Source organism: Aotus nancymaae, unplaced genomic scaffold (genome assembly GCF_030222135.1).
Source record: "Aotus nancymaae isolate 86718 unplaced genomic scaffold, 86718_ANA_hifiasm-v0.15.2.pri h1tg000058l, whole genome shotgun sequence".
In the NCBI taxonomy this organism is placed as follows: domain Eukaryota; kingdom Metazoa; phylum Chordata; class Mammalia; order Primates; family Aotidae; genus Aotus; species Aotus nancymaae.
The window spans coordinates 14087727-14112623 of record NW_026988472.1 but is presented as its reverse complement, the minus strand read 5'-3'; the positions used below and the strand labels follow the sequence as shown (position 1 = coordinate 14112623).

General features: G+C 37.5%; 1 protein-coding gene across 16 annotated transcripts in view; it reads left to right on the top strand.

Moving 5' to 3' along the window:
• KDM6A (lysine demethylase 6A) overlaps positions 1 to 24897 on the top strand; it is a 202961-nt gene that overhangs the window by 77394 nt on the left and 100670 nt on the right. For all 16 annotated transcript variants that reach the window (XM_012448175.3, XM_012448173.3, XM_012448172.3 and 13 more), the window contains one exon: positions 11102 to 11151. Coding sequence is in view for 14 of the 16 variants with exons in the window: in XM_012448173.3 (XP_012303596.1) it covers positions 11102 to 11151 (50 nt within the window). In the remaining 2 variants the exon portion in view is untranslated. The remainder of the gene's footprint in view (positions 1 to 11101; positions 11152 to 24897) is intronic.

The following is a 24897-nucleotide window of genomic DNA, read 5'->3' as shown; positions in this document are numbered from 1 at the left end:
CTTAGGAAGTTAGAACCCCAAAACCCCACCCCTCTGATACCAAAGGAAAAATCCACATTAAAAGAAAATTATTATTATAACCAGGAACATTTTAACCTTTTGATGATAGTAAACATTTTGATGTGGAGTGGATGGATGTGTTACGCTTGTTTTCAACAAGTGTGTTTAGAGGGCAAAACACCTGGCAGATAGTTTCAGGGCTAAAGTGAAGCATTGTTAGTGGTTCATGTTGATGTTTTATTATGCGACTTTTGTGTTAGGTCAAGTGTACGTTTTCCTAATGAAAATGCAATTTTAGTCTGAGGCATATTCTGTGAGGTTTGAAATATAGACTTATTTCTCAGCTCAGCTCTATTATATACAGTTGCGTTACCTTTAACAGATTATACATAAACATTGCTGGCATCTTGTCTAATCTGTAAAAGGGGGAGGAAGTGATGGATGGCACCTCATGGGTTTTCAGATTATGTGACATTGGTTAGGACTTAGTAAAATGGTTTCAGTCCAACACAGTAATGGGTGTTAATAATTACTTAATACTCCATCAGATATTTTATCTTTAATTAAAAATGGAAACTTATTTAAAGGAAACTATTATACCAAAAAATAGAGGCATACCTGGGAGATACTGCAAGTTTGGTTTTAGACCACTGCAATTTATTGCAAATATTGTAACAAAACCAAACAATTTTTTTGTTTCCTATTACGTATAAAAGTTATGTTTACACTGTAAGCGTGCAGTAGCATTATGTCTAAAAAAATGTACATACTTTAGTTAAAAAATGCTTTCTTGCTAAAAAGTGCTAACAGCCAACTGAGCTTTCAACAAGTTGTAATCTTTTTGCTGGTGGACGGTCTTGCATCAGTTTTGTTGTCTGCTGAATGATCAGGGTAGTGGTTGCTGCAGGTTGGGGTGGCTGTGGCAGTTTGTTAAAATAAGAAAACATTGAACTTTGCCGCATCAGTGGACTCTTCCTTTCATGAAAGATTTCTCTGTAGCATGTGATGCTGTTTGAAAACATTTTACTTACAGTAGAATTTCTTTCAAAACTGGAGTCAGTCCTCTCAAACTCTGCCACTACTCTGTTAACTAAATTTACATAATATTCTCAATTCATTGTTATCATTTCCACAATGTTCATAGCACCTTTATCAGGAGTAGATTCCATCTCAAGAAACTCCTTTTGGCCAGGCACAATAGTTCACGCCTGTAATTCCAGCATTTTGGAAGGCCAAGGCAGGAGGATTACTTGAGCCAACGAGTTCAAGACCAGCCTGTAGACCCCATATCTTAAAAGAAAATTAGCTAGGTGTGGTGGCATGGACCTACCCTGGAGGCTGAAGTGGAAGGATCACTTGAACCTGGGAGGTCGAGGCTACGGTGAGCTGGGATCACATCACTGCACTTAAGCCAGGATGACAGAGTGAGACTCATTCTCTCTTTTTTTGGTTTTTTAAAGAAACTACTTTCTTTGCTCATCTGTAAGAAGCAGTTTCTTATCTACTCAGACTCCACTTCTAATTCTGTTTCTTTTGCTGTTTCCAGCACATCTGCAGTTACTTCCTCCATTGACATCTTGAACCCCTCAAAGTCATCTATGGGGCTGGGAATCAGCTTCTTCCAAACTCCTGTTAATGTTGATATTTTGACCTTGAGTGTTCTTAATAGCATCGAGAATGATAAATCTTTTCCAGAAGGCTTTTAATTTACTTTGCCTAGATCCATGAGAGGAATCACTATGGCAGCTATATAGCCTTACAAAATGTATTACTTTAATAAGACTTGAGGCTTGTGGCTCATGACTTAATCCCAGCTCTTTGGGAGTCCTAGGTGGGTGGATCACCTGAGGTCAAGAGTTGAGACCAGCTTGGCTAACAAGGCAAAACCCTGTCTCTATCAAAAATACAAAAATCGGCTGGGTGCAGTGGTGCATGCCTGTAGTCCCAGCTACTCAGGAGGCTGTGGCAGGAGGATCGCTAGAACCTGGGGGGTAGGGTTGGGGGGGCAGGTTGCAGTGAGCTGAGATCACACCACTGCACTCCAGCCTGGGTGACAGAGCGAGACTCGTTCTCAAAAAATAATTAAGACTTAAAAGTAAAAATTACTCCTTGATGCATAGGCTGCAGAATGGATGTTGTGTTAGCAGGCATGAAAACAACTTTAATCTTCTTGTACATCTCCATCAGAGCTCTTGAGTGACCAGTTGCATTGTCAGTGAGCAATGATATTTTGAAAGGAACCCTTTTTTCTGAGCAATAGTTCTCAACAGTGGGCTGAAAATATTCAGTCAGCTGTGCTGTGAACAGATGTGCTGTCATCCAGACTTTGTTTTTCTATTTGTAGAGACCAGACAGTAGATTTAGCATAAATCTTGAGGTCCCTAGGATTTTCTGAATGGTAAATGAGCAATTGCTTCAACTTAAAGGCACTACCTGGATTAGCTGCTAACAAGAGTCAGCCTGTCCTTTGAAACTTTGAAGCCAGATGTTGATAACTCTCCTGTCTATGAAAGTCCTACATGGCATATTCCTCAATAGAAGGCTGTTTCATGGAGATTGAAAGTCTGTTGTTTAGTGTAACTGCCTTCATCAATAATCTTAGCTAGATCTTCTGGATAATTTGCTACACTTCTCCATCAGCACTTGCCACTTCACCTTGCACTTTTATGTTATGGAGATTGCTTCTTACCTTAAACCTCATGAACCAGCCTCTGGTAGCTTCACACTTTTCTTCTGCAGCGTCCTCACTTCTCTTGGCCTTCATAGAACCGAGGAAGGAGTTAGGGCCTTTCTCTGGAGTGGTCTTTGGCTTAAGGGAATGTTGTGGCTGGTTTGATCTTTTATCCAGACCACTCAGACCATGTCCATATCAGCAGTAAGGTTGTTTTCATTTTCTTGTCTTTTGTGTGTTCAGTGGAGTAGCACTTCAAATTTCCTTCAAGAATGTTTCCTTTGTATTCATAACTTGGCTAACTGTTTGGCACAAGAGGCCTAGCTTTTGGTCTGTCTCAGCTTTCTAAGTGCCTTTCTCACTAAGCTTAATGGTTTCTAGCTTTGGATTTAAAGTGAGAAATGTGTAACCCTTTCTTTCAGTTGTACACTAAGAGGCCATTGTAGGGTTATTAAATATGCGTAATTTCAATATTGTTGTGGCTTAATGAATAGGGAAGCCCAGGGAGAGGGAGAGAGACCAGGGAATGGCCTGTTGGTGGAGTAGTCAGAACACACACAACATTTATCAATTAACTGTCTTACACGGGCACAGTTAATGATTCCCCAAAGCAATTACATTAGTAACATTAAAGATTGGTGATCACAGGTCATCATAACAGATACAGTAATAATGAAAATGTTTGGAATATTGATTTGCCAAAATGTGACACAGAGCCATTAAGTGAGCACATGGCTGTTGGAAAAATGGCACCAATAGACTTGCTCTACTCGGGGTTGCTATGAACCTTCAGTTTGTAAAGAACGCAAATATCTGTGAAGCACAATAAAGCGAAGTGCAATAAAACGAGGTATGCCTGTAGAATTCTGTACAATCTGCTACTTTTTTATTGCTGCACCTTTATGTAGTTGGAGGACATGCTAATTTTAGAGCATGTACAGAGAGACCTAGACTTGAAAATTAGGTGGTTTACATATGGGGCTGTATGTACTTGCTACTTAGTGGTTGTTAAACAATAAATCGTTTAACTTTTAACACTGTTAGACTATGACTATAGCTTTATTTTTCTTTTATAAATTGTTTTTTTTTTTGAGACAGAGTTCACTGCAGCCCCAAGCTCCTGGGCTCAAATGATTCTCCTACCTCAGCCTCCTGAGTAGCTGGAACTAGAGGTGTACACCACCATGCCTAGCTAATTTTTGTATTTTTTTGTAGAGACAGAGGTCTTGCTTTTTTACCCAGGCTATTTTTGAACTCCTGAGCTCCAGCCATCCTCCCACCTCAACCTCCCAAAGTGTTGAGATTCCAGATGTGAGCCACTGTGCCTGGCCACTTATAAAAATTTTGGATATGAAGGTAATGAATCAGGGGCATTCATCCTGGATATGTGTTTTCTTTTTTTAGAAGGGAGGGCATGTGGCAACTAGACTGTGTTAGCAAAGTAGCTGGTGAGAGTAATCTAGTAAGAGAAGAGAAGGATAATCTAAGGATTAAGTCCTTGAAAACATGTGCTTTGTTTAGTGTTATGTAGATGATCTGGCCATTGATAAGTAGTCAACAGCTTGATTAATGTGTAGTAGGGGGAAGCGGAAGGAGAAAATGAATGCGGGGGTATGCAGATATATTCAGTATATTTTAATATTCAAGCTGGTGGTTTCTGTTATTTCCTAGATGTAGTTTGTTATTTTTAAAAATCCTCTTTGAGGCTTTTTAAGGCACATTTCCACTTAAAAAAAAATTCTCTATCTGTTCTCTTCACTGTCTTTCTGCAAGTCCAAAACTAGAATCGGTCTCTAATAGCCCTCTCAGGTCCTCTTCAACACACACTCATACTCTCAAGATTACCAATTTATAGAGACGTTCGTTACCTCTGGCTGCTTCCTCCTCCTCTCTTTGGAACCAGTACAGAATAAGAGAACTACTAACCCTGGGCAAATAGATACTTATTTTTAGAGAACACATTATAAACCATAACTTCCCTGGAATAAACCATATAATAAACATGTAATTCTGTGAGTGAACTGCTCAGGTATATGTACATAGGCGACTTCCTGGCCTTGTTTTTCTGAAGACAGCCCTGTAATTATTTGCCCTGATTCATCGTCATCTTTTCTGTGGAAAGTTTCCTGAGCTTGGTGTTCCTCTTGAGTTTAGTTCCTTGTAGGGGGAAAAAAAAAAGCTTATATTTCTACAGTAGAAAATGGTAGAACCTGTTTTGTGTATGTTTTGGGCTGTGGTTTTTCTTACCCTTAATTGTCATTTTGCTCTCATCTACTTTCTGTCTTATAAGAATTCCAAAAAAAATTTTGGTCTGAAGATGGTATAATTTGGTAATCATTTATCTTTTCTGTTATTTCAGATGAATTTGATACAGAAGGAAAAAAAGCTTTGTAAAACATTTTCTTAGCCTTTCTGGCTGGTGATATAAATGAAGAGTTTAAAAAAAAGTTCTGTCACTTTATTTGGTCATTTTGCTTATAGGAATTTATTTTAAGTCTTAAAATAGTAATTGGGTAGGGAATTGTGGGAAAATAGAGGCTCAGTGCATTCAGCCTGTTGTTGTAGGTTCTGTTCCTCAGGAGGGAGTGTAGCATATAAGATGTTTAGTAAGGAGTTTCCTTTATGTTCAACAGCTTGGGAAGGTGGAGGATAGAACCAGTATTGGACAGAGGGAGAAATTAAGCTGTGGCAGCCTTTACTAACTTCATGGGAAGCTCTGGAGTCACTGGCCCTTGAGAGCTATACCAAGTTCGGTCAAGATAGCCAGGCCTTTATACTCCAATTATTCCATATTGAATATGGGCCAGCCTGGGAAGAAGTATGATCATGGACAAGTTGGCTCTCTGCAGCTGAAGTAGGTTCTGTCGAATTTCACAGAGGCTTTCAGCAAGCTGGACTCCCAGCAGTTCTTTCTCGAAGTGGTATATGAGTGGTTCTTTACGGTGTCTACTATACTTCCTTTTACCCCTAATTCTAAAGCTAACCCATTAACCTCCTAAGCCAAATGGCTGATGGGGCTCTCAGACAGATAAGCCTTCAGCTGTGGAGATGATGCAGTGATTTCACTTCTGTGGGTTGGAGGACAACCTGAGAGATACAAAACCCTGGGCACAATATATATGCACATATATAATATATATATGCATAAGCATATATATTCAGATAAATATATGTGATGGATCTTAGGAGCAGTTAATTAATAGAAAATATGTATTAATATCTATAAATATGTGGTAAATTATAGGCAAAAGAGTCACTGAGTTAAGTTAGTTAATTAGAATATCAGGTAGCAGATTACTTCAAAGTATATAGCAAAAGTATAAACAGATAGAAATTAGAGGTGAGAGACTTAAAGGATAGATAGTAAGAATTTCAGAAGTAAGAAATTAGAGGAGTATAATAATCATTCCTGACATTAATATGAAAATCTTGAAACTCTTAAAAATTGTTTCTTTGTATTTGTGAGCTGGAAGTTTTCCCATTTATAAGTTCCCCGAAATTCTAGCCAGTGATAGATTTTTCTTCCATTCCTCCTTCCTTCAAGTAGTTGGTCATTTGTTGCATTTCTGTCACTTTTGGGCAAAATTTGCTTTGTTTTTTTCAATTCTTAAGCAGTTCCAAATGGCCAGGGCAAGTTACATGCCAAGAGCTGCTAACGTGGAGAAGCCTTAAGTTAGAGCTTGGAAAGTTTTCTTTCTTTTTTTGTGTTTTGTCTGTCAAATGACAATACTCCATCCTGGAATATTTGGAATATTTATAGTATAAGAACATGACATGTGTGTTTTCCAATCATAGATTTTGTTTGGCTTCTTGAAAATCTTCCACTTCTTTAATCTATTTTCTGTAATCATTCTTAAACAGGCTTTAAGCATTATGAAGATGTCCAAATAACTGATTTCTCTCCTTCTGTATTAAGGACTTTAGAAAATTCTAGTTACAGTAGACTAGGAGTTTTCATGGATAAGTAACTTTAAGATTAGGAATAAGGAATGTGCTTTGGTCAAAAGGATATTACTAGAGAGACTCTGGTGATGGGTACTTGTATACTGTACCTTTAAAGTTTTAATAATGTGTTTTTCTGATTAAGAAACGGTATGTTAAGATCTTCCTAAAATAAGATGCTAAGTATAATGAGAGTAGAGTATAATTGTTGATAAAATGTGTAAACAAGTAGAAAGAGTGCTCATGGAAGAAATGGAACAAATGCCCATGGAAGAAATGGGTCAATTACAAATCTGTTCCTACCATTTAGAGTATTAACTTTGTGACTTTGAATTTGAACATTCATATTTATTTCTCAGTTCACCATATTTTCGTATGGATGCCATGCTTCTCCCAACTGATAATTACGTGAACTTCTTTTAAAATTTTTTTTAATTTTTTTCTCTTTAGTTTTTTATTTCTTTGGGTTTTGTTTTCTTTTTTTTTTTTTTTTTGTAACATCTTTTCACATCACATGCACTTCTTATACCTCAGTTTTATTTGCTTCAAAAAACATCATACTGTCTTTTTAAAGCCTCGCCAATCCTAAAAGAGAATTTTAATGAAGCCAGATGATATATATCATTTATCAAATTATTGGAAGTATGCCCTCCAAATTTGTGGAAATTCTATAATATCATTAAAAGGGCAATCTCCAGGTTTGGTATAGTGACTGCACAAAATTCTCAGGAACCAAGTCTTCTGTTGTTCAGAATGTTTTTAGGCACAAGTATTAAATACCTGATTCTAGCTTAAACAATAAGGACATTTATTACCTTACATAATAGGAAGCTCATAGGTGGGGTTTTCTCTAGGCATAGTTTGAAGTCTAGAAGGAGCCAGTTACTTTCAGTGTGTTTCTTCTGTGGGCTTCATCCTAAGATACTTCCCTTGTGGTGGCAGTTGGTAATATATGCTTCTTTGTTCATATCCATTAGTAGACAGAGAACCTTTTCCATGTCTGTCATCTATAAATCAGTGGTGATTGGGCCACCTGAGCGCGTGTGCCCATTTCTGGGCTAAAACAATCACTGAGATTGCCAGGAAACTGATAATTCTTTCAAATCAATAATGGGGATGAGAGTGTAGTTGGAAATGAATGTGAGAATGTCAGCCACACCACTGACTACACAAACTCTTGCTTGACTGTTTTCTTCAGCCAGTTTGATAATTTGGTTTGCTTTTCTTTGTAGAAAACCATTAATTAATGACCTTTATGAACTAGCTACCCCGTCACACATGAAGAACTAGGAAACGGGGGATGGCTTAAAATTTAATTCTTCACCACAACTGGAAAAATTTCTCATAGTCTAATGTCCGTCCAATGATAAGTTGGTTGACATCATCTTTATGCAAAAAAGAGGAGCATTATTCATATGTAAAAGTTACTTTTTCAGATATGTGATGATATTTTTGGGTAATGCTTCTGTAATTTGAACATATTCAGAATGTTATTTATATGGTATTTATATATGTTTTGGCAATTTACAATAAACAGTATGAAAACATTGCATATAGAGTTTTAGAAAGCATTAACTTCCATTTTTGGTAAATCTTCTTTTATTCAGCATCTCATATATAATCAGAAGATAATGTTTTATTTACTGCTTTGTTGAAGAAACAACTTGGTCACTAGTGAAGGGTAACATGCAATATGTTGCAAAGTGTTTTTTTTTTTTTTTTTTTTGCTAGTTTCCTATCCTTAATACTTTTTTCCCTTTAAATTGAGCAGTGTATTATACTTAAGTAGAATGTCTAAAAACCTATATATGATTTAAAGACTATTAAAATTGACACCTGTCTACCTACTATACAATTTAAGAAATAGAATGGTACTGCTACCACCATCCTGTGTTCTCTCCAGTTGCATCCGCCTCCCTGCCTCTGTAGGTGTAACCCATGTCTGGCTGTGATGTTCTGTGTTCCCCTCCCCTCCCCTTAACAAAAGTAAATTAAAGCAGAACACTTAACACTTCTGGGAGCCTTCACATCATCTATTTTGTAGAATATAGAAGGGAGAATAGAAACTTCATCAGAACATGGTCAAGAAAAAGCCAAGCCCAGTTAAGAATCTGGGCCAGGTTTATCTGGATATTTGGTCCTCAGGTTGAGAAGAGGTTACAAGGGCAGCAGAATTTTAATGATAAGCCTCAGTGACCTGGATCTGGGGCATAGCTGCTATCCTGAGATTGCTCTTTTTCCTCATCTTGGGTATTCCCATGGCCTCTTGTCTCTATTTTGTCTCCTGTTTTCAATAAACCATATCTTTTTCCTTCTTGGTATATACTCTGCTTTAACGGGAGCATATTTGTCAGAATTTTCTTCAGGAAAGGTATTTGGGAGATAATTTTCTTTTGAGACTTTGCATATCTGAAAACACCTTTATTTTACTTTCCTAATAGATTGTTTGGCTGGATACATAATTCTAGGTTGGAAATAATTTTCCTTCAGAATTTTGAAAACATTGTTATATTGCCTTATTTCTAGAATTACACATTTGTTGTAGGACCCTTCAAACTACCAACTCATAGCCTTCTTTTCTGGGATTTTTTTTTTGGAATTATTTTCTGAATTTTCTTCTTCTTTTTTTATTCTTTCTTTTGGGGGCTCCATTATTGATATGTTAGACCTTCAGGACACAGCTTTTCTGTTTGTGTCCTTTTTGTTTATTTTTTGAGAGATTTCTTCAAATTTCATTTTAATCTTTTTATTGAATTATGTGTTTCTCCTATCATACTTTACTGAATTTAATTTTTTTTCTAGAGCATCCTGTTTGTTCTCCTGCATATCCACCCCCTCAATGAAAACAATATTTTCCCTTATTTAAGACTAGTAAGAATTTTTTTGAAGTATATTTTCCCCTGTATAATCATTATTTTTTCTTTTAGGTTGTTTTTTTTCTGTTTGTGTTAGCTTTTGTCTCCTTGGTTAGAGGTTTTCTTTAGATGTCTGATAATTCTTAGCTGTCCATATTTCACTATTGGAATAATTGAGAACTGGAGGCTCTGAGCATGTGATTGGGGATCTCCGAATATGATCTCCATGGCCTTTTGTTGGAGAATCTCTATTTTTTTGGTCATATTACCTAAACAATATCAAGGATTGAGTGAGAGAGTTGAGGGAACCATTTGCTTCTCAAATAGTTTTTATCGTGGTCTTCCATATCTTAGCTTGTGGATTGTAAACCACAAGTTAAAAAAATCCTTTTCTAGCTGACCAAAAAAATATAATTCCCCTCATGTTTTCATCTAGTAAGTAGTTTTATGGGCTTCTTTTTATATTTTAATGTAGTCATTGAATTATTTTAGTATATGATTTGAGTTAGAAATTTTACTTTTTTGCTTACTTATAAACACTTGGGTGCTGATTACATTAATAATTCCCCACTGATTGGAAATGCCACCTATATACTGTGCTAATTCCTATATAAAGTTCTCATTTTGGGCTTTCAGTTCTTTTCGATTCCATTTCTTACAACTTTATGATAATTCCAATATCTGTTAGAGCAAGTTCTCTTCATTACATCCAATTTTTTTCTTAACTTTCTTTGCCTGTTTAATTTTATGAAAGCATTTCACGTACTGTTTGCAGTTTGCTTCTGTTGTACCAATATCTAAAGCTCATAAATTGGTTCATCTGTAAACATCCCCAGCATATTAGAATGTATCTGAGCTGCTGCCACTTTTTAATCCTGCTTCAGACTCCATTTTACTGCCTTTGTCATTAGGGTGTCCCTCAGTCGTACCTGTACTTGAAGGATCAAATAAATGCTTAGCCTCCTGCCTTAAGATATTCTGATTTAATTGGTATGGAATGGGGTTTATTCATCAGTATTTTGTTTTTTAAGAAGGGCAGTCTCTACCAATTGTAATGTATATATGTAATTTTTACTTTTTTACATTTACTTCACTGAATTTTGAGTTTGACAGGAACTACTTTTAAGTTTTTCAGAACCTTTTATGCCTCAAGATGGATTTGGTGGATGGGTTGTCCTATTTTATAATTGAGGTTGAGAAAGGTAATTGCGGGGTAAGTTTTTGTTGATTGTAGGATAGGAAGCGACACAGAAGAAATAGTTCTTTTGCTCTTTAAGGTGATCGAGTTGTTAGCCATTCTTGGAAGTGAGGTCTCTTGTGAGAACAAATAATCTAGAACATTCTGGAGTAGCCTTGGAAAATCTTAATCCTTTACCAGTTTTGATCTTTGAGGAAGGTCAGGTTGATCCAAGGGGTTAGCCTAGTTGCTGTTTAAGTGCAGATCTGAGATTTGACCATGGTTTTACGTTCTTGAACTTCTGAGGGGGGCCCAGATTTTTAAGTTGTTTGGTCTGAAATATCACTATCCCATTGGAGGTGGTATGGTGGGAATCTTGTTATAATGTTTGTTAAGTGTATTATTGACTTTAAAGTGAGACATAATTATGACTCATAATTATTTTCCTTCTTCCAGCATTATCTGCATACCAGAGGTACTACAGTTTACAGTCTGACTACTGGAAGGTTAGTGCACATTTGCATGCCAATTTCATGTTTATGTTTTGGACAGATTATTGCCAGTTATACTCAAAATGAATTGAAGTTGCCTTTTTTGATTAATTGCTTAAAAATATTGCTTCTAGGGGAAAGGTATTAGAAAAGGGGAGAGAGTATTATTTATGTTTGTGCTATCTTACATGAATATCCTTATATTTTATTAAGAATTAGATTCCTCTGACACATTTTACTGGTCAAATATGATGGAAGTGTGATAAGTAAAAAATCAAGCAAAACTAAACAAATAACAATAACAAAATGATTCCTTGGTTTTCATTTCTAAAGTTGGTACCTGGGAGTAAAAGAAGGCTAAAGATGTGTATACCAGGCTAAAATGGGAAGGTGTAATGGGAAAGTTATGATGAACTCTAACAATTTTTAAGAAGGCCTACCTAATTGAAAGACTTAACTAAATGAAAGTGCATAGCAGTGAAACAATGAATCATCCACTTTCTTATCTTAGTTTAGGCAGTGCATGATCTTTTACATCGTGTTTACTTTTAAATTTATTGACCAGTGAGGTTTTTTTAATCTGAATTGCCGTTTCAGATTTTTTGTGGATTTTTATCTTTTTTTTTGAAGTAGGTTCTTATTCCAGTCTTCATAGATTGGCTTTGTCTGGGAAAGCCCTTCAACAGTCATCCTATGCAGAGATTTTGAGAACACTGTGTAGAAGTTTTAGACATATATATTATTTTTTAAGTGTATTGAAAATATCTTTTCTAATCTCTGGGGTTTTTTTTTAAGCTTTATCAAAGTATAATTCACATGCTGTAATATTTTCAGTTCTCTTGAGTAGGTACTCAGAAATGGAATTGTTGGATTATAGGGTAAATCTGTGTTTAGCATTTTGAGAAACTGCCAAAACTTTTTTCTCCTATGTCTGTACCATTTTACATTCCCTCCAGTAATGTGTGAGGGTTCCAGTTTTTCTATATCCTGCTCAACACTTCCATTAGATCAATATACCACAGTTTGTTTATCCTTTCATTAGTTGATGGGCATTTGGATTGTTTCCACTTTTTGGCTATTGTGAATAATACTGCTGTGAACATTTGTGCACAAATTTTTTTGCTTGTTCGTGAATATGCCATATTTCACCCTCTATTAGCCTTCTTTAAGACTCAACAGCAGTACTTTCTAGTTTTTACCACATATGTTTTAAGTTTTCCTGCTTTTGTTTTTTGATGCTATTGTGATTGGAGTGGTTGTAAAATTTTGTTTCTAATTGTATATTGCTCTTATATTATTGCATACTGATCTAGTATCCTATTATCTTACTAAATTATATTGTTCTAGTAATGTTGCTCTAGATAGGATTTTCTACATACATTATGCTGTCTGAAAATAAACAAAATTTTATTTTTTCTTTTCTTACTTGTGGATGCCCTTTAGTCTTTTCCTTGCCTTGTACTGGCAGGGACCTCTCATACAATGCATAGAAGGGGACACCCGTGTTTTGTTTCTTGGGAGAAAACATTAAATTTTTACTGTTGAATGTGATATTAGCTGTAGGGTTTTTGTAGACTTATATTGAAGATGTTCCCTTCTGTTGTTACTTTACTTCTAGGGCTCTTCCCTCTTCCCCCTACTTAATGTTTTTATAATGAATGGTCTGAGGATATAGGAAAAAATTCAGCTCCTCCTATGCTGTCAACAGTACAGAACATTTCTATAACAAAATGTGTGTGGGTTTTCCCCTGCATACCTGGCAAGCAATCAGTTCTGCGGTGGACACCAGCTGGGTGTCTTCTAATTCAGTTCAATTCTGACAATACCTGGAGATAGTTTCAAATCCCACAGATTGAGAGCTAAGTCCTGCAAGACTACCCCCACTTCAGGTGCCAGTGCAGGCCTCTGGAACTTTTGACAACTGGCTATATAAAAATCAGGGTTCCCTTGACCTACTCCTTGGGTTCCATTAATTTGCCAAGAGTGGCACAGACCTCAGGAAACAGGTTTACTGGTTTATTATAATGGGTACAGATGAAGAGATGCATAGGATGAGGTCATGTGGGAATTTGCTTGGAGCCTCCATGCTCTCTCTGGGTAGGCCAACACCTGGACCAACACAAGGACCTCCACTTGTACAGCTATCCAGAAGCTCTCCAAACCCTGTCCTTTTGGGTTTTTATGGAGGCATTATTATGTAGGCATGACTGATTAAATCAACCTTCAGTCCCTTTCCTCTACCCAGAGGTTGGAGAATGGGACTGAAATGTGCTAATGGTCTAATCATGCTTTGCTCTTTGCTGTGACCAGCCCCCATCCTGAAGTTACATAGGGGCTGCCTGCCCTGAGTTATCTCTTTAGCGTGAAAGAGACGCTCAGGGCTGGGCGGAGTGGCTCACACTTGTAATCCCAACATATTGGAAGGCGGAGGCAGGCGATTACCTGAGGTTAGGAGTTTGAGACCAGCCTGGCCAACATGGTGAAACCCTGTCTCTCCTGAAAATACAAAAATTGGCTGGGCTTGGTGTGGTGGTGCTTGCTTGTAATCCCAGCTACTGGGAGGCTGTGGCAGAGAAACGCTTTAATCCGGGAAGCGGAGGTTGCAGTGAGATCATGCCACTGCACTCCAGCCTGGGAGACGGTCTAAAATAAATAAACAAAACTGACTTTCTTAGTTTTTTCCACTTTAACTTAACAAAAGAAAGAAAAGGTTTTGGATTCTGGAAGCGATACCTATCTGAATAGAACCATTGATTAAACATTATGGTAATATGGAAGGATGGAGAACAGCATTTCAGTTTGAAAAACTAATTGGTCTATTACAAGATATGCAGTGTTTTTTTTTTTTGTACATTGATTAAAGTATTTGTGGGGGGCAGTTTTTAAAAATAGTGATCAATTCATTAATTTTTTACAACCCTAATTTTTAAAGGTTTTGATTGTGCTGAAATTTAGTTTGGGACACCAAAAATATTGATTAGTAAATTTAACATACATAATATCTATATGAATGTAAGTATCAGAGGGCTTTATAATATTACTGCTGCAGTATTAAAACATATGTAAATTAAACTATACAACAAACTGAAATATTAGGTTGGTGCAAAAGTGATTATGGTTTTTGCCATTACTGCAACTACTTTTACACCAACCTAATATTTCAGTTTGTTGTATAGATTAATTTACATATTTTTTGGTATGTTAATTACAGATAATTCTTACTCTTAAAACAGATTCACTAAAAAGGTCTAAATAATACTATTTTACTGCCTGGTTTAGCACATGCTTGAAAATTGTATTTCTTACCAGCCCTGAATTTATGCTGACCTTATTTTGCTAATTGGGCCTGATTGGTGAGGTTTTCTTCTGTATGGGTTTATTTTTTCTTCAGTGTTGTACTGATGTGGGATTATGGGTTAATGTCAGGTAGGAGAGAAATGTTGAAGAGAGAATTATTGTAGTGGGAGAACTCAAGTTTCTTCTAATTCCAGTTTGTTTTTTGAATTCACAAATATATTCAATATTTAAATATATCAGTCTGGAAGTGCTTCATAATATGAAAATATTTAGAGCTTGTAGGAAAGACAGAACTATAATTAATATTTCACGTTTAATGCCTAAATTAACCTGAATTAAAAAAAAAAATCTAAAAAACTTTTTTGCCTAGAGGAGACTAAGAGAGTGAGATCTTTTAAAGAAAAGTTAAAAGGCAGTATATTTTGGAGTAAGAGTTAGATTCTTTGGGAATTTTACAAGTTTAGAAGCAGAATACATCTTAGAAATTATTATCTAATTCCTTCACTTTATGAACTAGATATCATGTATCCTGGTGATGAAGAAAGCATCCAAGTCAGCACAAATAGGTGGTGGAATAACTTAGTGGAATCTTCTCATTTTCTGACTTTCCGGTGGCTTTTTCTGTTACACAATTTAGTCTAGTCTGGCTTTTATATTTGTTGATGGGGGCTTTTTAACAATACAGAGGTGAGTAAGATAGCTCCTCCTCTCCCATGTTTCTATGAGGAGGTTACACATAAACATAGTAACGTTTTGATAAGTAATATATTAGAGGTGTTGAAGGCTGTGCTGGAGGCAGAAGTGCACATGCTTTGTTTAAGGGGTATGGGAAAGTCTGAGTGGGGGATTAGGAAAGACTTCGCAGAAAAGATGAAACTTTAGGGAAGGATTAATAGAAGTTTTCAAGATACAAGACCTGGTCAAGTTTTCCAAGAAGAGAAATGAGAGAGGAGCACACAGAAGTGCAATAGGTGTTTGGGAAACTCCCACATTGTTGGTATAGAGCAGAGGTCCACAAACTTTTTCTTATAGGACAAAATAGTAATTAAACAGTAAATATTTTAGGTTTTATGGACTAAGAGGCAAAATCAGTTATTATGTAGGTGGTTAGATAATCTTTTATATAAAAATCATTTTTAGCTCCCGGGCCTTAATAAAAGGATTTGGCAGCTGGACATGGTGGCTCATGCCTGTAATCCGAGCACTTTGGGAGGCCAAGGCAGGTGGATCACGAGGTCAAGAGATCAAGATCATCCTGGCCAACATACTGAAACCCCGTCTCTACTAAAAATACAAAAATTAGCTGGGTGTGGTGGCACGTGCCTGTAGTCCCAGCCACCACTCGGGAGGCTGAGGAAGAAGAATTGCTTGAACCCAGGAGGCAGAAGTTGCAGTGAGCCGAGATTGTGGCACTGCACTGCAGTCTGGTGACAGAGCCAGACTCTGTCTCAAAAAAAAAACAAACTAACTAAAAACAACAACAACAAAACAAGGATTTGTCTGGCAATAGTTTTTAGAGCCTGGCATGGTTGTTGGGCATTATAGGACTCAGCGTGGGGGAAAGGAAGCCAAAGGCCAGATCATAAATGCATTTGTAACAGTTAGCACTGTTTTGAAGTCTTAGATTTGTCAGTGTCTTGTGAAATACTGTAGTGCTGGAGATCAGATAAAGTTAAATAAATTATACAATGGTTTTTTCTTAGGGGTTGGTTCTGGATTGCATTGGCTTTGTATTTTAAAAAGAAGCTGTCATCTTTTCTCAGTGAAGTTTTATAACTTCCTCACAAAGTTCTTGTGCATCTTATAAATAATGTATTTTACATCTTACACTTCTATTGCTATTTCTGCCATTTTAATTTTATTTTTTATCTCTGCTGGTATATAGAACAGCAGTTGACTTTTCTGTGTTAAACTTATCAAGCAACTTCACTAACTTTTACTAACGGGTGATTTGACTGTGTAACTTTGAATTTTCTATATAGATTATCCTACCTTTGTAATTAATGAGAGTTTTGTTTCTTTTGTTATCAATATTGTAAACATTTCATTAAAAGTGTTTGGAATGTTTCCATCTTGTATTTTCTGAAATAGCTAGATATAATCTTATAAAAGTAGTTTAGTGAATATTTGATAAAACCAACCTGTTAAACTCTCTGGGATTGGTGTATGTCTTTGTGGGAAGATTTTATACTACTGGTTTTATTAGTTACCAGTTGATTTTTTATGTTGTAAATCTCTGCTACATTTGTTTATGGTCACATACACCTGTAATTAGGTTCTTAATTAATTTCTGATACTTAGTTTTGCCTTCTGTTTTCTTCCTTGCTTCAGTCAAAGGTTTGTCAATTTTAATAGTAATTTTAAAGAATAAAATTTTGACATTGTCGATCATCTCTAGTTTTTTTCCTTCTTTCTTTGTGTTTATTCCCTCCCTCCCTCTGCCTCCCTCCCCCTTCCCCTCTCCCTTCCCCTCTCCCTTCCCCTCTCCCTTCCCCTCTCCCTTCCCCTCTCCCTTCCCCTCTCCCTTCCCCTCTCCCTTCCCCCTCCCCCTCTCCCTTCCCCCTCCTCCTCTCTCCCTCACCTAATTTACTCTGAAATGTCTTCCACAGCCTTTTTGTCCAAACCACTATCTAGTCCAGGACTACTGTAGGTTAGAACTGAGTACGTCCCTTAGGTGTCTTTTTTTTTTTTTTTTTTTTTTGCATCGTCTCCCTCCACTCTTATCGCTTTTGTGTTTTTATTTTTCTCACTGGCTTAAAGAGACCAGCTCAATTGTCTTATAGAATGTCCCATTTTCTGGCTTTGTTTTATTGCTTTCTTTTGGTGGTGTTTAGCTCATTTCACTGTCTTCTGTATTTATTTTAACTAAGTTGATAGTTAACCATCAACTATTTGCTTAGTGGTTTTTTAATGCCTTCCTGACTTAGTTTCATCATGGCTTATAACATTCATTTTAAATATTTCTCCCCATATATATGTATTTTCCTTCCTATATGTATATTTCAGAGTAAATTACAGATAACATAATATTTCAGTCCTTCATATTGTAAATACCTTTCTGCAAACTAAGAATGTTTCCTTAAATACCTTGGATCTTTACCACCTAATAAAATTTAGCAACTCACTGCAACTTCCGCCTCCTGGGTTCAAGTGATTCTCTTGCCTCAGCCTCCTGAGTAGCTGGGATTACATGCATGCGTCACCACGCCTGGCTAATTTTGTATTTTTAGTAAAGAAGGGGTTTCTCCATGTTGGTCAGGCTGGTCTTGAACTCCCGACCTCAGATGATCTGCCTGCCTTGGCCTCCCAAAGTGTTGGGATTACAGGCGTGAGCCACCTTGCCGGGCCAGCAATACTGCTTTTGTTCCTTCAAAGATGCACCTTTTTTGTTTAAATTTTTGGATCAAGGTATGTAATAATCATGCCATTTTAAGTCTCCATTGGCCAGCTGGTAGTCATGATATGGTTGTCAATGCCTGTGCATACTCATCTTTGTTGTTTTTCCTCTTGGCATGATTAGATAGCTGTAGCCTATTGTTTCAGTAGACAAGTCATTTATAGACCATCTGAGGAAATAAGGAGTTTTTATTGCTGACTGAAAACATTTCATTGACATCTTGTGGTAAGGTCAAAAAAGTGATGTCAAAACTTGCAGAAATGGGGTTTGTAGACAACAGTGGAAGAATCTTCTAAGAAATAGTATACCACCACCATTTTTGATGGCCCAGTAGTTGATACTGTGTGGAAAAACATGGATGAGAGTGTGGTTAACAGGATTAAAAAATGATTCAGAATTGGACACTACACTTAGGATGTCTTAATTAATTTTTTTCACTTAAATTATTCTTTATGTGTGAAAAAAATGCATGTGATAAAAATTTATCTTTACCATTAAAAATAACTGAAAATAATTTTAATTGCTAATTCTTTTTTCTTTCTTTTTTTCTTTTTTTAAATTAGAGACGAGGTCTTACTATATTGCCCAGGCTGGTCTCAAACTCCTGGGCTCGAGTGGTCAGTCCACCTCTGCCTCCCAAAGTGCTGGGATTACAGATGTCAGCCACTATACCCAGCTTCTTACTGAATTTTCTTTTTTCGTTTTTTTGAGACAGAGTCTCACTCTGTCGCCAGGGTTGGAGTGCAGTGGTGTGATCTTGGCTCACTGTTACCTACACCTCCTGGGTTCAAGCAATTCTCCTGCCTCAGCCTCCCGAGTAGCTGGGATTACAGGTGCCCCCCGCTATGCCCAGCTAATTTTTTTGTACTTTTAGTAGAGAAGGGATTTCACCATGTTGGCCAGGCTGGTCTCGAACTCCTGACCTTGTGATTCGCCCACCTCCACCTCCCAAAGTGCCGGGGTTACAGGTGTGAGCCACTGCGCCGGGCCTGAATTTTCAGTGACTCCAGTTTTCCTGTATAGTTTTGAAAAGTTAGTTGTTAGTGTTGTTTTAGCTCTTTTGATGCTGTATTGAAGCTGTTTTACAGCTCTCTTAATGTCTTTTAAAAGATCTTTTTCTTCTGCATGTTCCATTTCTACATAGGATTTTTCTTTATTCATCTTTCTGCATATTGGGATTATTGCTTTCAGCACTAAAAAACTTTCAGCCACTACCTCTTCAAATATTGCCTGTGTCCCCATTTTATTTTTTGACTCCTTCTACAGCTGGTTTTAGAGATATGATAGATTTTTCCACATATCCATAACCTCACTCACTTGTTTTTCTTGATGAATATTTGAAATAATATTATTATTAACTACAGTTACCATGCTCTGCAATTGATCACTAGAATTTATTCTTCTTGTCTAAGTGAAACTTTGTACCCTTTGAATAGCATCTCCCCAATTCTCTTTCCACACCCTCCCCCAGCCTCTGGTAACCACTGTTGTTCTCTTTACTTCTATGAGATAGATATTCTTTGAGTTTGACGTTTTTAGATTCCACATATAAGTGAGATCGTGCTGTTTTGTCTTTCTGTGCCTGGCTTATTTTACTTAACACAAGGTCCTCCAGGTTTATCTATGTTGCACAAATGACAGAATTTCCTTCCTTTAAAAGCTGAATAGTATTTCAAGATGTATATATACCATGTTTTCTTTGTCCATTTATCCTTCAGTGGATACTTAGGTTGATTCCATATCTTGTCTATTGTGAATAATGCTGAAATGAATGTGGAAGTACAGATATGTCTTTGAAATTTTGATTCCAATTCCTATGATTTATAGCTAGCCGTGGGATTGCTGGATCATATGGTAGTTCCATTGTTAGTTTTTTTGGGGGAAATTCCAACATTTTACTAAGACAGAATTCCCAGGGGTTCAGATTTATGTTGGAAATCTTGGATACAACTCTGTGTGGTACCTAATTTGTTTCCTAAGTCAGGGTATTTTAGTGGCTTTCGGTGTTTGTTTACCATCCTCTATTATCTTTTTCTTTTTCTTCAGCCCTTTTCCTTTTGCTGCCAGCTCAGCCATTCATTTATAAAGATCCTTTTAAAATATATCATCTAATATTTTAATTAATTTTGTATTAGGAGAGTTTTTCAATATGTATACTACTTGCCATTGGCCTTATTTTTGGAAACTGTACTATAATTTAAGGAAATGTAAATGAAATTGTTGTGGCACAATTTATTTATTTATTTATTTATTTGAGACGGAGTCTTGCTCTGTCTCACCCAGGCTGGAGTGCAGTGGTGCCATCTCGGCTCACTGCTGCCTCCACCTCCCAGGTTCAAGTTATTCTCTTGTCTCAGCCTCCCGGGTAGCTGGGACTACAGGTCACCACACCTGGCTAATTTTGCATTTATTTTTTTAGTAGAGACCGGAGTTTACCATGTTGGCCAGGCTGGTCTCAAATTCCCTACCTCAGGTCTCCTAAGGTGCTGGGATTATAAGCATGAGCCACCATGCCCGGCCTGTCGGAATACTTTTTAAAAAACCCTTTGTGCTTTAATTATAATTCCTTCTGTTTTTGAACCAGTTTGTGGTTCAGCAACACCAGGAAAGAAGTTGTTGGTGTTACTAGATGCACTGCCCCCTTGTCACCAAAATTCTAAGTGCCAGGTAGTATTTTAAGTATTTTACATGTGTCATCTCATTTAATTCCTCAAACAACCCTTTGACATAGATACTGCTTTCTGCATTTTATAAAGATGAAGACATTGGTATCAGCTAACCTGTTTCATGAGTCTTTCTGAATTTTTTTTTTTTTTTTTTTTTTTTAAATAAGAGACAGGTCTTGCTCTGTATCCCAGGCTGGTATGCAGTGGCACAATTGCAGCTCACTGCAGCTTTGAAATTTTGGACTCAAGCAGTCCTTTTGCCTCAGCCTTCTAAGTAGCTAGGACTACAGGCATGCACCATCATGCTCAGCTAATTTTTAAGTTTTTTTGTAGAGAATGAGGGTCTTACTATGTTGCCCAGGTTGGTCTCCAACTCCTGGTCTCAAGCGATCTTCACACATTGGCCTCCCAAAGTGGTGGGATTACAGGTGTGAGCCAATGTGCTTGGCCTTTCGTGAATCTCATAACTAGCAAGTGACAAGGCTGTGCCCACTTGGGGTCAGAATCACAGCCTTGTCACTTATTAGTTATGAGATGGCCTCTACAGTCTGATTTCATTATTGCTGTACAATCCTACACATACACTTTGGAAGAAGAACTTCTGCTTCAGTGTTGTGACTTTGGGCATGATGCATATAATGAGCTTTTGCCAACCTCTTCTACTATATTATCTTAACTATTAACGTTCTTTTAATTGTCCAGAAGGTAATTCAGACTATAATAAGGAAATGATTCTGTATAAATTGAATCAACAAAGTATTATCCTTTTGTGAAAAATGTGTAACAATTTATTAAAAACTAAGATACTGATTTACTCACTGGCAGGAATAACTTGCATATGCTGGTTACTTTGCTGTAGGGATCAAACCACGACTTGTGGTCGATCTCTGCCATTTGTAGGCTCATATTCTAGTGGAGAAGATAAATGACATAATAGATGTAAGTATTCATTTGGAAGTGCAATGGGAGAGGTTCCCTTGTTCCCCTCACAGGGCGTGTGATGGGAGTGTGGTTCGCTTCTTCAGTGCCCTGCTGCTCAAACTTCTAGGGGAGCATACAGACTGGCAGGCTGTGGGGCTCCTACCCCACGGCAGTGTCTAGAGGTGAATGTTTACAGCTGAAACCCCAGTGGGCATGCGTTACAGGGTGCTCTTTTAGTTTGCTGTCTATAGGCGGCTTGTGTTAACCAGCTCAATTAGCGTCTACTTTGTCGCAAGGACAGAGAGCTTTCTGTATCCTGGGTTCTTGCCTTGGTGTACTGGAAGAATCAGATCACACATGGGCTTGGAGAATGAGTGTAAAGTTTTATTGAGTAGAAGTAACTTTCAGCCGATGGGGGAGCCAGAGGGAGATGGCTGCTTGGTGGTCCCAACTCTCCTCTGACTGTCCCGGCCGAACTCCACCTAGTCCTGCTGGTCAGTGACCTTAATGTGCCAGCATATGTCGGTGTGCTCTTCCTTTTGCGTGCTCCCTTCGAGGTCCTCTTGATGTCCAGCCACTTGTCTTCTACCTATGTGTTCCTCTTGCCGTCTAGCAGCTTCTGTCTCGTCCTTCCTGAGAGTTTTGGGTTTTTATAGACCCAGGATGGGGATGTAGGAGACCAGGGTGGTCTTGTAAAGCACAGCATTTGGGCGGGAAGGCAGAAGTGCTTGTCCTCACTTAGATTTGTGGGGGTAGAGCCCTAGCTAGGGACCACACCCTCCTCTACCCAGCACTTCTTTCCCCCATTCCATATCATTTAAAGGGACCACGCTCTTCCCTTCCCAGTGCTCCCATATCAAAAGCATGTGGTAGAAACTATAACTCACTCTGGGTTTGGGAATATGTCAAATAATACTTCTGGAAGAAAAAGATGAGTGTTGCTTTTTAAAGGATAGATAGAAATTTGCCTGATTAAGGAGTAAGTTAGGGAAAGATGGCAATGGCTTTTTTAGACAGAAGAAGCAAACATGGTTAAAATCATAGAAATGTGTAAGGTTGTATTTTATTCACAAATCTGCATGTTATTTGTCCTGACTGAGGTGGTGGCTATGAGATTGGAAACATTTTAGCAGGGGTCATAAAACGAAGGCCCTTGTAAATCAAGCTAGATTGTGGGGACTCTTCTTCAGAGGAGTTTAAAATAGAAAGTGCATGATTTGCACTTCCATGTTTGAGTTTTTGAAAGCTCATGGGCAGTGGTGTGGAGGGCAGATTGAGAGAGGCTACAATTTGGGAGACAAGTTAAAAACCTGTTGAAATAGGACAAGTATATAAAGTTGAGGTCCTAACTAACCTGGAGAAAGATAGTAGGGATGGAGAAGGGGTAGATTAAAAGGCTTTTAGATTGTAAAATGAACTCTGTGAATAGAAGGAGCATGGTTTATTGGTGGGCAGGAGGTGAGAGAAGAAAAGTGGGACTACTTTTTGGCTTGGTCAACTTGGTGAGATTGTTACCACTATCTAAAATCTGCAGTACCATTAGACTTTCTTGTTCAGTGTTAAGAGTCATGTAATTTCAGTTATTCATGGTATATGTAACAGATGGAGGTAATTATAAAGAAAGTATTTGGAAATTCATGCCTTTATTCTAGACCCACCTTCCCCCTTTTTTTGTTCCCCAGTAGGGTTTATTTTGTTTTATTTTATCGTATTGTATTTTTCTTTCTTTCCCGGATCTGGTAGACAAAGGTACCCAGAGGGTTAATAGCAGATTGTTTCCCCCAACTGTGTATCACTGGGTTTGTGGAATTAGAGTCATAATACAGTAAGATTAAGACATTTGATGTTTTTGTAATATTTTGGCATGGTTTTATTTCTTAATATCCTAGCATAAAAATACAATTGTCTTCGAAGATGATTACAATCAAATTCTCATTCCAACCCAAAATTGGTAACGTTATAACAACATAGAATTTTATTATTTAGAACCTAATTACTGTTGTCCCCCTTACCTATGGAGCGATATGTTCCAAGACCTTCAGTGGGATCCTGAAACTGCAGGTGGGACTGAACCTTATATATACATGTTTTTGTCAACAAAAAGAGTCAAACTCTAAAATAATTTAGCTGGGAGTGGTGGCTCATGCCTGTATTTCCAGTACTTTGGGAGGCCGAGGCGGATGGATCACATGAAGCCAGGAGTTCAAGACAAATCTGGCCAACATAGTGAACCTCCGTCTCCTCTAAAAACACAAAAATTAGCCGGGTGTGGTGGCATGCATCTGTAGACCCAGCTACTTGGGAGACTGAGGCAGGAGAATTGCTTGAACCCCAGAGGTGGAGGTTGCAATGAGCTGAGATTGTGCCACTGCACTCCAGCCTGGGTGACAAAGCGATACTTCATCTCAAAAAAAAAAAAAAATGATCCTGAAGCATTTCTTCAAAGGATTGTAATAGGAGTTGAAACTTGGCTTTACCAGTATAATCTTAATGACAAAGCACTGACTTTCACTGACTTTCAAATCAAAGCAATGGCTACCAAGAGGTAGAAATTGGTCCTGTCATAGTGAAAGTAGACCAGTCAAGAGCACATATCATGACAACAGGTTTTTGGGATTTCTCAAGGCATTTTTCTTGTTGACTTTCTGGAGAGCCGAAGAGTGATATATAACCTCAGCTTATTATGAATATATTTTAAGAATGCCAAAGCTTTAGCAGAAAAATGCCCAGGAAAGCCTCACCATGGCAGTGCCCCCGTTCACTCCTCTCATCAAACAAGGGCAATATTTTGAGAGTTTTCATGGGAAATGATTAGGCACCCACCTTAGAGTCCTAATTTGGCTTCTTCCGGCTCCTTTTTGTTTCTTACTTTTAAAAATCTTTAAAAGGCACCCACTTTTTTCTTTAGTAAATAATGTAAAAAAGACTGCATTGACATGGCTAAATCCTCAGGACCCCTCAATTGTTTAGGGCTGGAATAAATGGCTGATACCATTGCTTACAAAAGTGTCTTGAACTTGATGGAGCTTATGTTGAGAAATGGTGTTTATATTTTTAACTTTTCATTTTGTTTTTTTTCCATGAACTTTTTGAAGTCCCCCTGTACTCGGTGATTAGATTAGTAAATCTTTGGGCATCTACTGTATGGAAGTGCACCCTGTGCTAGGTGATAACTAGGAATATAGGCAGTGATCATTCCTGCCTTTGTGGCACTTTCGTTTGATAGGATGCAGTTTAGTTAATACATAAATAACAAATATATAGTGTAATAGTTAAGAGTGAGCTCTGGAGACTGACCTAGCTTCAGTTCCTATTTCTGCTACTTAGTACCTGTCTTCTTGAGTAAATTTATTCTCTGATCCACAGTTTCTTCATTCTATAAATGAAACCCTCTACCACTTCATAGGGTTTTTTAGAACCTTTTGAAAGAGTTGATGTTAGATTTTGCATAAAACCAAGTTCTTATTTGTTACATAATAG